The sequence below is a fragment of the Naegleria gruberi genome (genome assembly GCF_000004985.1).
Source record: "Naegleria gruberi genomic scaffold NAEGRscaffold_91, whole genome shotgun sequence".
Lineage (NCBI taxonomy): Eukaryota > Heterolobosea > Eutetramitea > Acrasida > Naegleriidae > Naegleria > Naegleria gruberi.
This window is the reverse complement of record NW_003163236.1, coordinates 46154-60296: the sequence shown is the minus strand read 5'-3', so window position 1 is coordinate 60296 and position 14143 is coordinate 46154. Positions and strand designations below refer to the sequence as shown.

The window sequence follows — 14143 nt, the reverse complement described above, 5'->3', positions numbered from 1 at the left end:
ATACTTTTACTAATATCTGAATTAGATGATTGACTTTCTTGGATTTTTAGTTTCATTTCACTCACCACTTCCTTCAAATCATATACAATTGTAAAGACTGAAAAATTGTAAATTTTCAATAATAATGATGAAACCTACATTCTTCAATACATTCCAAAAGAGATGAATGAGCCTGTTTGAGCTTTTTAGTAATTGAAATATCCATCATGGTAGAATCATTTGATAATGATTGACTCAACTCATTCTCAGTATTTGGTTTTACTCTATTTAATAATTGAATTAATTGAATATATTCCGAAAAATGTTCAATGCTCTTTTCATGTACTCGATTCCATTCCTTTACTTTTTCCAAAAACTTTTTATGATATAATTCATACAATTTTTCTAATACAATTTTCTCGGGAGAGGAAGTCTCTGATGCAGAAGTGGTTGTTGCACTTTTCCGACCCAAAGCAATGGACTGGAAAGAAAAGGGTTGTTGTTTAGATGACATTTTTTTCAAAAACAATTAACCTTCCTCAAAAGACTCGAAGTTTAATAAACATAAATTAAAATAGGCTTTGATAAATATCATTATTATTGTATTATTATTAGTGATTTTTATTAGAATCAATAAAGGATTTATAGTTGTGCTATTCTTCAGGTCATGACTCACACAGCCTTGTTTCTGACGTCATTTTTCTTTTGCCTTTGGCCAGAGCAGTATCAATTAGAAGCATTTTCGATATAAAAAAAATTAAAAATTTTTGTTACTTTGATCAAAAGACGAATTAAATCTTTTTGTTCATCATCACCTCACATTAAAACAAGAAGAAACATTAATTGATCATCAAGAATGGGATCATCCGATTCAAAGATTGAATTCAAGACTATGTTCTCCAAGTTGGGAGAAAATTACATAAAGCACAATGAACACAATTTTTGGAAACATCTATTCATCCAACCTTTGTCTATTGATGATATTTTCTCGATTATTACACCTGATGATATTCGTTCTTTGAGAATATCACAACCTGCGAATCTAGGAACGATAATATATAAGGTAAGCTTTACAAAATTTAATGTTAAATTTATCTCCTATTGTGCAATGATAATAGTGTATTGAACAATTATACCTTTTTTCACAGCCAAAGAATTACTCTGCTGAGAGTACTAGCGCCAAGAATTCTCTTCACCTATTAACAAGGATTCTTCCTTTTGTTTTTGAACATGATAATGATGGATTTGTTACTGATTTGTTCTTTAATAATGTCTTACCTGGATCTGCAGGTTTGCAATCTGTAGTTGGTGGGGCCACAAAACCAATCGAAACAAAGCAAGAAGAAACAAAACAACAGGAAACAACACCAGACACAACTACCACAACTCCATCGGAAGAAAATCCAACAGAACCAGCTTCAACTGCAACAACTGAACAAATCGAACAAATCAAACAAGGAATTGAACAATTGAAGGAAAAAGTTGAAGAAAAATTAGAAGAACAACCAGAAGTAACAACAGAAGAAAAATCAACAGAATCTACTACTGAACCACCAAAGGAAACAGTAGAACCAAAGGTTGAAGAACCTGTCAAGGAAAAGGAACCTGAAGTTCCAAAGGAAACTCCAAAAGAAACACCAAAGGAAACACCAAAACCAGTTGTTGAAACAAGTTCTAAAAAGAAAAAGAAGAATAAGAAAAAGAATAAGAAGGGAGGAAATGCAAAGGAAGAGGAAAAAGTAGTTGAGGAAGAAAAAACTGAAACACCAACAGAGGTTTCTAGTCAAGCTTCTACAACTGAAGAATCATCAACAACCACTGAAACAGTTGAAGAAACTCCAGAGGAACCAAAACAAGAAGAAACCAAGGAAGAACCAAAAGAGGAAGTTAAAGAAACAACTCCAGAGGAACCAAAACAAGAGGAAGTTAAAGAAGAAACAACTCAACAAGAAGCTACACCAGTTGAAGCTTCTCAAGAACCAGTTCAACAAGAATCCACATCAGTTGTTCAAACTACTCAAGAATCAGCCAGCAAACTTCTTCCAATTTTGAAAATTGCTGACACTAATCTTACAACCAGTCTTGCTGAAGTTATGATTCAAACTTTGATGAGATGTTTGTTCCTTCCTGATTTTACTGTTCCAATTAGTCAATTGCACGAAGAACAAATTTTGATTAAGACTGATACTTTGGATGAATCAGTTTTGTGGCAAACTGGTATGGCCACACATGGTAAGCCACTCCGTTCTGCATCATGGGAGCAAATGGAAAATAGAAATGATATTTTGAGATGTATGCTCACCTGTTTCTCAAGTGTTTTATACCAGGATGCTGAAATCTGCGCTGAATATGATAACAAATTCTTGAGTATTGCTGTTTCTGACAAGATTCCAAATGCTCATAATTTACTCTACTCTTTGTTGAATTTTGTGACAGCTTATGATCCAAGAGGTTCTCTTCCATATTCATCCCAACTTTTCACTGATTACTACACTCAATATATCGAAACCTCTCTGCACATGATGTCAGTGTTGTTGCAACACAAGCCAAAGAATCAAACTAATATTTATCATCAAATTTTACAACATCAATTCAACAATACTGTAGATATGACTCATTTATATTCCAAGCTTACACTTCTCTTGAGAAATGTTGTTGATTCTCATTATACATATTTACCAAGTTCTCAAAAATTGATTGAATTCTATGAGGAAGTTTTGTTGCTCTTCTGGTTGATTCTTGGAGAAGCTCCAGTTTTCAGAATCTTTGCTTGTAAGGAATTGAATATTACTGATCTTTTGGTTCCTTTGCTTTTCATCATCCAACTTCATAGTAAGCAAATTACCAAATTCCCTATTGTTCAATTAGCCTCATTCACTGTTTTATTATTGAGTGGTAACAGAGAATTCGGTGTTGCCCTCAATCAACCATACAAGATCACAGCTCCATTAGATGTTCCTGCATTCGAAGGTAACTATGCTGATTTGTTGATCTTGTTCTTTAACAAGGTCATGGTTACTGATAAGGGAGCCATTCGTGGATTGTACGATTGTATGCTCACCATCATTGCCAACATTTCTCCTTATACCAAATCCTTAACCATGCTTTCAAGTGTTAAACTTTTGAACTTATTCGAAGCATTTGCCTCTCCAAGATTCCTTTACAGTAGTGAAAGAAATCATCAATTTGTAGCCCTATTATTAGAAGTTTTTAACAATATCATTCAATACCAATATGAAGGAAATGTGCATGTTATTTATTCAATTCTTAGAAGAGGTAAACTCTTCCAAGATCTTGAAAAGGATCCAGAATTGGAACCAATTAGAACAGCTATTTTAAAGAGACATGAACAGAAGATTGCTGAAAATCAAAATCAACCATTACCTGAACCTTTCCTACCAACACATGAATGGGTTCAATCATGGAGACCAAGACTTCCAATTTATACTATCATTACACTTATTAATACTCTTTCACCTGATATTGAAAGAATTTGTTCTAAGGAATATGCTACTGAGGAAGATGTTATTGTATATTTGAAGAATACTACTTTGGTTGGTTTATTACCTGTTCCTCACACAATTATCATTAGAACTTTCCAAGGAAATCCAAAGATTGATACATTTATTATTACTTTTGTTTGGGGATGTGTTTATGTCAAGATGTCAACACGTGTTCCTTGGGTTGATTCCAAGCAAATCAGACTTTTCACAATTTTAAACCAAAAAGTGTAATAATTTGAATAAATTTATTCCTTTGCTCCATAATGTACCTTAGCGTACAAAACTGCAAAAATAAGCAAAATTAAGGCAACAATGTAGAGCAAGTAGGTCAAGTAAGATGTAGAGATTGTCTTGTTAGCACTCAAATGTTGAACAGAGATAGATCTGTCAATCGAACCACTGCTTATGTGTACTTGTTGAGTTTTCTTTGAGGCCTTATCTGTTACCGTATCTTTACAAATACTCATACATGTAATGGCTTCACTATGGATATTAAGCTTCTTTCCAATATGTTTTCCTTGTTTGAATAATTGAACACCTCCATCAACACCCAAAGAAATATATTCCTTTCCATCTTCAATTAAAACAGAAAATGCTGTTGCTGGTCTCTTTAACAATTCTCTTGTAGAATCTTGAGTCACAACACCATTCTCAACCTTGTATGTAGAAATAAATGTTGGACACGACCTTGATGTATGAAGTGTATAAAATACATTGCTATTATTTGGGAATGCACATAATTTGAAATCTTGCTTTGGATATTGAGTAATATTTGGAATTCCATTGGAGAAGAGAACTTGGAATGTTAAATCCTCCTTCAATTGAAGGATTTTAATAGCCTTATCCTCTGAAATAATACCCAAAATATTGTCTCTCGATAAACTCATATCACTAATATTCTTTTTGGTAATTTGTTCAACAGAAGTAATCAATTTCATTTTCTCATCTTCAATCTTGTATAAATAAAGAGTATTATTATCATCGTTTGCTACAATGTATCCATTAGAATTAATATCACAAATTTTCTTTCCCAAATCATCAATATTACTGTACAATGTATTTGAATCCAATTCTTTGAATTGTTTTTCTGAAATGTTGTATTGAAGCAAGTGTATTTTGTCCAATGATGCATAAACAATATGAGGAATATCATTAATAATTTCATATTTCAAATTCCAAACAACTTCATCTCCTGTTTCAAAATCACACTCAACAGTAACTGGCTTTTCACTGTTTTGTTCATAATCAAACTTTAAAACAATTATTTTGTTTGGTATTCCGTGTCCACCTCCTCCTCCAATAATCACTCTATTAAACTCACGAAGAAACAAGGTTGCATATACTACAAATTCACAAGGTACGATCATGCCTTGATTATTAACTTTCACTGCCGATGATGATGGAACAACACTTGCAGAAGATGTTGCAGCAACACTCTCCTCTTGTTGTTGGGACATTTTTTTGATGAGGAATTTGTTCAAACACGTAGTTTTCAAAAAAGCGCAAACCGAAACTGTGACGTCATTCTTTGCTGCATTGAAAATTTAAATATTTAATGAATGGTTTTAATAATTGAATGATCATGATGATTACGGAAAGGAAGGTTAGCTTACTGGGTCAAAGCGTTTCCATTAGAAACTATTAGCTTAGTATTATTTGAAGCTTTTAAAATTAGTTTTATTAATTTGATGAATTCAATGGCTCAATGATGAACTGATTAGAGTGTTCAAAACGAGATACAGCAATTGGAGACAACCTTAATGTATTGTTATGATTATAGTAAGAGTTACTATTGAGTCGTTCAACTGACGACGGTTATAGCTTTAAACATTTCAAAAAAATGGAAAACTCTCACACAATGAAGAGTCACAACAACAATATTGAGGAGAGTTCTAAGGCTGAGGAAAATGGAGAAGAAAACATCAACGAGGATCATGTATTATTATCAAACTTGTTGGAAAATCCAAGTGGATCCATACAGAAAACCTCCAAAATATTTTCAATTACTGGTGTTCCTTATACATCACCAGCTAGTTTATTGATGAAGAAGGTCGATGGACCAAAACCACAAATGGTGAGAAGAGGAAGCACAACCAAATTATTAATTACACAAATTATTAATGAATCCAATGTAAATGATAGCTTAAAAACAACAAGCCCTTGTAATTTTAGTAACAGCAGCAAATGTAATTCACCTTCTAATCAGAGTGTTTCATCAAGTCATAGCAGAAGCTTTGAAAGTGAGAATGCTCTTCTTACTAGTCAACATCCATCCACTCCTAAGTATCATACTCCTTCTCATTTCTCAACAAGTGAACCTAAAACATTTGAACAAACTCCAACTCCTTCAAACATTATTCATCGTCCATAATCAGCCAGCAACAGTGAGCGTTAACATTTCTGATATTCTGAAAAGGAAAGATAATACTGGAACGACTCCCTCAAAGACAGTATCAGAGTCTAGAAATGTAATCATATCATCAGCATTTCAATCATTGGAAACACCAAAGTCTTCGGATCGTGCTAGTGCAAGAAAGAAACAGGCGTATAGTGATGACTATTTAATGGCTCAAAATATCACACCAATCAGCAGCATTTCAACAATTATTAAGCAACAGCAATCACAGACTCCAAAGAATGAATCAAAGACAACCTCTCAAAAGAAAACTACTCTTAAACCTAGATCAGCAGGAACAACTACTCCAAAATCAATGTTTTCAAAATCAAAAGTAACACTAAGTGGAGGTTCAAACACTAAATTTGAGAGAGCTAACGCTAAAGAGTGGCAATCTCTTGTGGTAAGTTATTCAAATGTCATATTGAATATCAAATACAATTAATGGAATAGAATATTAATGAAAATGATATCACTCACAATCAAAGCAAAATGGATCTATCCAATGTATCAGTCCATCACTATGAAGAGACTGAGTTTGAACCAAATGCATATGAGTTAAAATCTAGGAATCAAATTAACCATATTAAACAAACCATTAACCAGCATAAGTTGATGCTAGCTAAGAGAGAATTAGAAAGTAAGGAACGAAAGAAGCTTCTCTCACCTTTCATTTCCCAAGAAATTGATAGAGTTACGAAAAACATTATGGAAGGTGGTGATTATGATCACTCTGAACTGTTTCCATCACCATCAATTTCCAGATCCAACAAGGACAGAATTCAACACGTTCTAGCAACCATAGCTCCATTAACTCAAAAGACAAAGACAGCAACTCAATCTTCACATAACCAATAATTCATGAATGGACTAGTAACAGAAGAGATTTCAAACACTAACACGTATTGGCGGTGGGTACTTGGATTTTTTCATCACCAATAAAAATGTCTTTCATTCGTAGACTGTTTTCGAGCGTTAGTCCAGGTAGGTTATTTCCGCTGTTCATCATCCATAGATAATTTTCAACCACTGATCATCACGTTTTGATATTAATCATCATCATTGAATATTTATTATAACAATAACAATAACAACAAATAACAACAAATAATAACAGCTCAATCCTTCTCTAATGATTACGATGACGATGCTGGTGAAGATCCAAAACAAAAGAATTCATCAGCCTTCTCTAGTCATAATACGGAATTTTCTTCATCTAATGGAACTAGTAGTAGCAATAATCCTTCTGGCGATAGTAATACACCAAACGACAGTGATGATAAAACATCTCGGAACTATGAAACTCTCTCCTTTGAAGTTGATGAGCAATTGAATAGAGATTTAACTGAAGGTGTTTCTGAAGATATTACTTCATATCATCGATCTAATATCAACCATAAGAGTGCTGTTCCAAAATTTCCTGATAACAAATTGACAGATATCGAAAAGCAATGGGTCGGTTATTGTGTGGATAAGTTGAGAAAAGTTGAAGGAGTTGACCCAAAGAAAATTCAAACTATTGCACAAAATTGTGTTCTCACTGATAGATTTAAATACAAATTCTTTAACCCAGCCACAGAAATGGATCAAGATTTAGGAATGGGAGCTATGGGAGGAAACAAACATACAAAACCTGGATTGAGAATCAAGTTTGTGCTTACTGAATTAGAACAATCATCACATATGAGATTGATTAGAAGACTTGGTCACACTCTCAATTTTACAAAAGATTTACAATTTGGAATGTTTCACACTGCTTTAATTGTCGGAAATTGGTATGTCGAATGGAATGATAATGCTCTTGCTATTGTAAGAAAGAATTCGTCATCAAAGGCCATTTTTGCCTTCGATCTTGTAATGATTACAAAGGAAACTGATATTCACCGCTGCTTGGATATGATTGCTCAAGTTTGTTGTGAATGGAATGGAACACAAACCTATGATAACAAGAAGAATAACTGCCAACACTGTAAGTGTCTATAATTCATTATACGTTTTATTTAAAATTTTCAATTACAGTTACCCAAGCTGTTTTGGAAAAGATTGGAATTGATTTTGAGAGTAAATTGAAAGGAGCCTCAAAGATTTACATTGATAACTTGAAGAAGAAGGGTGTTTGTGATATGAGTATGGAATTAACTGACAAGTTAAAGCCTCTTTTTAATAATGTTAACTCTGTTAAATTCAACACTCACGCCGAATTAGATTCATTCTATAATACTATTAAGGACAAGTATCCAAACTATTTTGATGATGAAGGAAAGGCTGATGAAATTCTTTTGAAATCCTTCGACAGAGCCTTTTGGTTGAGAAAGGAATCTTCAAAAGCATCTGCTGCAGATGAACCACAAAGAGGTGAAGGTGGTTGTTGTTTGTGTCCATTCAATCAATACGAAGATGTCTATAGAGTTTATCTTGAAAAGAACTCTGTAAACAGCAAGTATAGTCTTGGAAATTATTTACCAGATATTCCTCAAAGATAATTGTAATAATAGTATTAATGTAGAAGTAATAACATGTTAACAATAAATAATTTAACATGAAAACAATTTATTGTAAAATGTATTCACAACAAGTTGACCTCATGGTTACAAAACAACTACTAGCCATTTTAGGTGAGTTTATTCCTTGATGGATTTGAGGGTAAGGAAGGTAAAATGTTGACATGATACCAGAACAGTATTTTACTCATGTAACATATCAACCTTGCTCTGAGAGATTAAACAAATTTACTGACCATAAATGGTTCATTTTCAATGTTTCTTTTGGTAAACTGAGAAAAGCACTTGGCCTATAAAACATCACACAACATTGAATTACACACAACTCAACAGAAAAACAAAATGAAATCAACTCTCTTATTCATTGCTGCATTCATTGCTCTGTTAGGTCTTGTCTCTGCTCAATACCAAACCTTCACCTACTTTACTGATAGCTCTTGTTCAGCTGCCAACTATGTCTATGAAAAGACTGTTCCTGCATCTGCTTGTACTGGATCTAATGCTACCACTGCTTGTACTGCCACTAAGAATTATTACTATACAAGTGCTTGTGTCTCTGCCTATCCATCCACTGTTAATGGATTCATGTTCACCTCTGAATATGATAATAGCACATGTGTTGGTGATGTTAAATCTGTCACTCGTTATAAATTGGGTGCCTGCTATATTTCTGGCTCATACTCATACAAGTATACCAATGAATGTAGATGGATTACTTATACTGATACTGCCTGTACTACTGCTGGTACTTCTGGTGCTAGTGGTGTAGCTATTCCAGTTGACACTTGTCAATCAAGCTATAACATTGTTCAAAAATGTGTTAAGCAAAGTAATGCTCAAATGATTGGTGTTTCTGCTGTTGCTTTGATTTTTGCCATTGTTTCATTCCTTGGTTTTTAGGTAACCAATTAATAAATATCTTTATTTAACAATAAATTTTCACACCTTGTCAAGTTACAAAATTAATTCATAAACTTCATCTCTTTGTGGATCATCTCCCATCACAAAAACATGCTCACCAACCTTTTCAAACTTGAATTTTTCATAAAATCGCTTAGCTCTCAAATTATGTTCCCAAACTCCCAACCAAATTGATTTACAAACTCCACCAAATTCCTCCCTTGCAACTCTCAAACATTCTTGCATTAGTTTGTGAGCGATTGATGTTCCATGGAATTCCTTCAATACATAACATCTACATAATTCAATAGTTTCCTTATTTTGATATTTCAAACATGGTTCGAATGAGCCATAGTTCAATTTACTATAAGCAATGACAAGTTTCTTTTGATTAGATTCATAAAAGGACATATTCGAATCTAGGAATTCAATTCTTTCAGGAGTGCACTTTTGTTTTAGATACTCTTCCAATGCATTATCATAATCAACTTGAATAAATGAAAGATACACATTAGGATCGGTCAATTCTTTCACTTGTTGTGTTGTGTTAAATGCTTGTTCTAAATAATCTCTCATATTTTCTTCAGTGTTATCTTGATGAAATGCTTCGTAAAATAATGTCTTGGCAACGGAGGTCAAGAGAGAAACATCATCTTCAGTGGTAAGTGATGGTTTTCTAATGGTAATGTTTGTAAAATTCATTTTCAAGTATTTTTTTTATGAATCATGATTATATATAATTATCATTTATTGAAGGTTGCAATTGAATTTGAAAGTGTTTCCATAGTGGTGTAATAAACTTCCATAACAACGCAAAAGAAAACAGTTACTGGTATTGTTACTGCTAGGGTATTGTTTTAGTAAAATACTCAAGAAGGGGTTATAGCTCAGTTGGTAGAGCGTCTGCTTTGCATGCAGAAGGTCTAGGGTTCGATTCCCTATGACTCCACTTTTGCCAAGTTGTGATTTTAATTGAAAATAAATTGAATATTATTCTGAAAATTATAACCCTGCCTCAGTGTTGATTTTTTGCTTGTTAAATTTTGCCAATAATTGCTCTCCTTCTTCAGCGATAACCTGTCCATAATAAAAGGGATCCAAATAAAAATCGTGCTCGAAATAGAGCTCACAAAGGTTTTCCAAATATGGTGAATCCACAATATATCTTGCACTTTGGTTTCCTGTATCAGTTGAAGCAATTCCTAAACATTTCAAATTTCTCATCTTTGGACTTTCAGCCAAATATTTCACTCCATCATCTCCTATTGGAGAGTATTCCATTTCCAAATATTCTACACTTTGTATGTTATCACTTTGACATATTGATTTTACTCCTTCAGCAGTAAAATCATTACTGTCCAATAGTAAGGTTTTGACTTTTTTCAAGTATGGACTCGAGGCGAAATATTGCATGCCTAAATTAGAAAGCGAACCGAGGCCAACATTGAGATATTCAATATTGGAAAAGTGTGGACTTTGGCAAAAGTATTTGAATCCCTCATCACCTAGTTCTGTACAAGTTAGTTTTACAAGTTTTGAAAATTTAGAATTGGATGCCAACATTTTAAACCCCTCAAGAGTGATATTGCAGAACCATAGGCTCAATTTAGTTAAATTTTTGAATTTAGTACCTTCTGCAATGATTTTTATCCCCTCATCTCCCATTTTAAAGCTTTCCAATTCGAGGAAGTTAACACGATTGGCAAACTCTGATTTTTCAATCAATTCCAATATGATTATGCAATTATCCTCTTCATTACCACAGCAACCCATCCTTAACTTTTTTAATTTTGTAAAAGATGAACTGCTGATCATTGTCTCTATGGTTTCCACTTTTGGTTTGATGAAATTCAACTCGGTAACAAAGTGACTCGATAATGATTGACAATAGTCCACCCAAGTATAATGATACTTGATTTCACAATTGAATGATTGTTTATGTTTGAAATGTATTTCCACCTCCAAACCGATATTGAACCATCTTTTGCAGACGAGCATTATTTCTCCAATTAATTGAGACTTGGAACAGAAGGGGAAGATGTTCCCGAGCAACATGTCTCGATGATCAAGTGAAAATAGAGCAGCGATCAACATTTCATCATGGTTCAAGTTGACTGTTTGCATTTTTTCTTTGTTTCTTTAATTTTTAAGTATGAACCTTCTTACAGATTGATTAGAGAAGCAAGAGTGAAAGGATACGAGGAAAAAGAATAAGGAGCAGATTGAAGATATACAAGTGTTTACAATGGTTAAATATCTTAAAAAATTGATTTTCGTTCAGAGAATTGAAGGTGAAAAAATATGTTGAATTTGGCTGGTGTGCCTAAATACTTGCTAAAAATATTTTCATTGTAAAAAGCAACTGTGCAAAATATTTTAAAAATTTGCTGAAAAAAAAACAGAAAGTGAGTATCCTATTTTTCCCTTCAATTTTATTAACCCACACCAAGTACATCTAAAATGTCCAAGTTGAGCAGTGACGATCTCAGAGAAAGCGTTCAAAAGGTTTTGACTGATAAGAATAAGAGAAAATTCGTTCAAACCGTTGATCTCCAAATCAAATTGAAGAACTACGATCCATCCAAGGATAAGCGTTTCAATGGTTCTTTGAAGTTGCCAAACTACGTCAAGAAGAACTTGAAGGTCTGTATTTTGGGTGACCACAACCATTGCGAACGTGCAAAGGAATTAGGTATCCCATTCAAGACTGTTGATGACTTGAAGAATACCAATAAGAACAAGAAGATTGTCAAGAAGTTGGCTGACTCCTATGATGCTTTCTTGGCTTCTGACTCTTTGATCAAGAGAATTCCTAGATTGTTAGGTCCTGGTTTGTCCAAGGCCGGTAAGTTCCCTCTCGTCTTGGGTCAAAATGATGATATCCCTGCTAAGATTGAAGAATTGAAGAAGACTGTCAAATTCCAATTGAAGAAGGAAATTAACTTGGCTACTGCTATTGGTAACGTTGAAATGCCAGAAGAAGAAGTCCAACAAAACGTAACTATTGCTTTGAACTTCTTGGTTTCCTTGTTGAAGAAGAACTGGCAAAACGTTGGTGCTGCCAACATTAAGGCAACCATGGGTAAGCCACAAAAGATTTATCCATAAATCCTCTGAACCAAATTCTCCACACCAATACTCCAAGTTTCAACACGCAAGTGTACTTGGATGCTGTTGGAAGTCACAATAAAAGCAGATGTAAACAAATCATTTATTATTTTAATTGTTACAAACGAAAAAGTACCATCACCACTCCGTTGAACGGTAAACAATTCTTTGCCTGTTTCAAAAATTTTTAGAAACAATACAATTAATAATTTGACGTTAATGTGCTCGTCTCGTGGTGTAATGGTAGCATAGTGGACTTTGAATCCATTGACGGAGGTTCGATTCCTCCCGAGACGGTAAACGTGGCGAGCGTAATAATTTTTTAATTGATTTCACATGAACATGGTAAATGCATGAACATGGTAAAAGTTCAAGGAAATCCCTGGAACTCAGTTGACAAAATTTCAGAGCACCCTTTTATTTATCTCAGATCTAATCATATTTTAGAAGGTGAATAAATGTCTCACAATAAAATTGCTATTTAATGAACTCGTGCTAATTATCAAGAGGACAAAATAACAAACATAAAAAAATGACCAAGTGTGACGTCTGTTCTTCATCCAATTTCACCTGTGGGTACAAGTGTGGTAAGGGTTGTAGATTTACCATGTGTTCCAATTGTAAAAAGACCAACACTAAGAATGGTTCTTACTCTGTCAAGTGCATTCGTTGTGGTGAAAAATGTTAAAAAAGCAATTGATCTTGGGTTCTTGGATTTCAGTATTGGTATCTCTCCTCAGAGAGAATATCATCCAATAAATCATAAACATTCGTCATAACGATAATATCTTTAATTATTTGTCATCTTTACATCACTATCACCAAATCTATTGGGGTGGTGAAATATACACGGGGAAATAATCGACAGTGAGGATAACAATAATCACCAAATACCTCTCCAATAATTATTCAACTGATGACTAACATCAAGTAAGGCTCAAAAGAGTTATCTTTCCATGGATTGAATAATGAAAAAGAGATCATAATAGGGCCTTAAAACATTGTCGTTCTACCCTAAGGATTTCCTTAACATACAAAGATATGTTTCTGATATTTAGTACAAACACAATATTGAATGTTGTTACTATATAAATTCTATCATTATAAAATAGTAATAATTGATTATATCCATGTATTATTCTGTTGTTCATATAATTGGACCAGCCAATAGTAGTGTCGACCTCTGCGGATTCAATACTAATAGAATTTACTTACTACCAGATAAAACTCTTAATTTGCAACACCATTGCTGGAAAGTTTAATGTTCAATAAACTCTTTCTAATGCTCATACGAAAAAAAAGAATTCATTCACTCTTGCTACAAGGTTATTATTCTACAGCAACATGTCCACCAATTTTTTAAATTTAAACTAAAAGCACATTTAATATTTTACAAGTTGACTGATTTTCATTGTAAACAAAATCTCATTTCACAATTCAACTTGACCAATATCTCACCCACATTAACAGTAAGGTAACCACATAAAATTATTTATAGTTTCCTCTTGGGAATTCTCTGAATTTCAATAAATTCTAAAAATAAAATTTAAATTTTAAAATTCATAAAAAAATGTACAAAACAAGAAATGCAAGATTAACATCGGCCTCTTTGAAAAAATTGAGCCAACAAGAAGAAAATGATGAAAATGATATTGATTATGATGATGGAAGTATTGACCTTTCATTGACTTCATATAAAAGTGATCGCACACATGCAATTTTATTCGAAAGAACATTTCATGGAATGTTGAGATCGG

The 14143-nt window shown here is 33.3% G+C and overlaps 6 protein-coding genes and 2 non-coding genes across 8 annotated transcripts; 6 read left to right on the top strand and 2 right to left on the bottom strand.

The window, feature by feature from the left end:
* Nucleotides 1-835: 835 nt before the first annotated feature.
* NAEGRDRAFT_76121 (uncharacterized protein) lies at nt 836-3713 on the top strand (the record flags this gene model as incomplete). Its single annotated transcript, XM_002668922.1, has 2 exons — nt 836-1042; nt 1098-3713. 2 exons carry the CDS (start codon nt 836-838, stop codon nt 3711-3713), a joined length of 2823 nt encoding a protein of 940 aa, XP_002668968.1.
* Nucleotides 3714-5322: 1609 nt separating this feature from the next.
* NAEGRDRAFT_76120 (uncharacterized protein) lies at nt 5323-8360 on the top strand (the record flags this gene model as incomplete). Its single annotated transcript, XM_002668921.1, has 6 exons — nt 5323-5845; nt 5904-6280; nt 6331-6617; nt 6839-6861; nt 6995-7846; nt 7897-8360. 6 exons carry the CDS (start codon nt 5323-5325, stop codon nt 8358-8360), a joined length of 2526 nt encoding a protein of 841 aa, XP_002668967.1.
* A 360-nt stretch (nt 8361-8720) lies between these two features.
* On the top strand, nt 8721-9278 carry NAEGRDRAFT_76119 (uncharacterized protein; the record flags this gene model as incomplete). Its single annotated transcript, XM_002668920.1, has 1 exon — nt 8721-9278. One exon carries the CDS (start codon nt 8721-8723, stop codon nt 9276-9278), a length of 558 nt encoding a protein of 185 aa, XP_002668966.1.
* Nucleotides 9279-9332: 54 nt separating this feature from the next.
* NAEGRDRAFT_76118 (GCN5-related N-acetyltransferase) lies at nt 9333-9980 on the bottom strand (the record flags this gene model as incomplete). Its single annotated transcript, XM_002668901.1, has 1 exon — nt 9333-9980. One exon carries the CDS (start codon nt 9978-9980, stop codon nt 9333-9335), a length of 648 nt encoding a protein of 215 aa, XP_002668947.1.
* A 174-nt stretch (nt 9981-10154) lies between these two features.
* Nucleotides 10155-10227, top strand: NAEGRDRAFT_t839. Its single transcript has one exon. It is a non-coding gene; the product is annotated as a tRNA-Ala (tRNA).
* Nucleotides 10228-10280: 53 nt separating this feature from the next.
* Nucleotides 10281-11402, bottom strand: NAEGRDRAFT_76117 (uncharacterized protein; the record flags this gene model as incomplete). Its single annotated transcript, XM_002668900.1, has 1 exon — nt 10281-11402. One exon carries the CDS (start codon nt 11400-11402, stop codon nt 10281-10283), a length of 1122 nt encoding a protein of 373 aa, XP_002668946.1.
* Nucleotides 11403-11728: 326 nt separating this feature from the next.
* On the top strand, nt 11729-12485 carry NAEGRDRAFT_60048 (uncharacterized protein). The gene has a single exon (XM_002668919.1). The coding sequence runs from the start codon at nt 11739-11741 to the stop codon at nt 12384-12386; it is 648 nt and encodes a 215-aa protein (XP_002668965.1). The 5' UTR covers nt 11729-11738; the 3' UTR covers nt 12387-12485.
* Nucleotides 12486-12612: 127 nt separating this feature from the next.
* Nucleotides 12613-12683, top strand: NAEGRDRAFT_t840. Its single transcript has one exon. It is a non-coding gene; the product is annotated as a tRNA-Gln (tRNA).
* Nucleotides 12684-14143: the final 1460 nt, after the last annotated feature.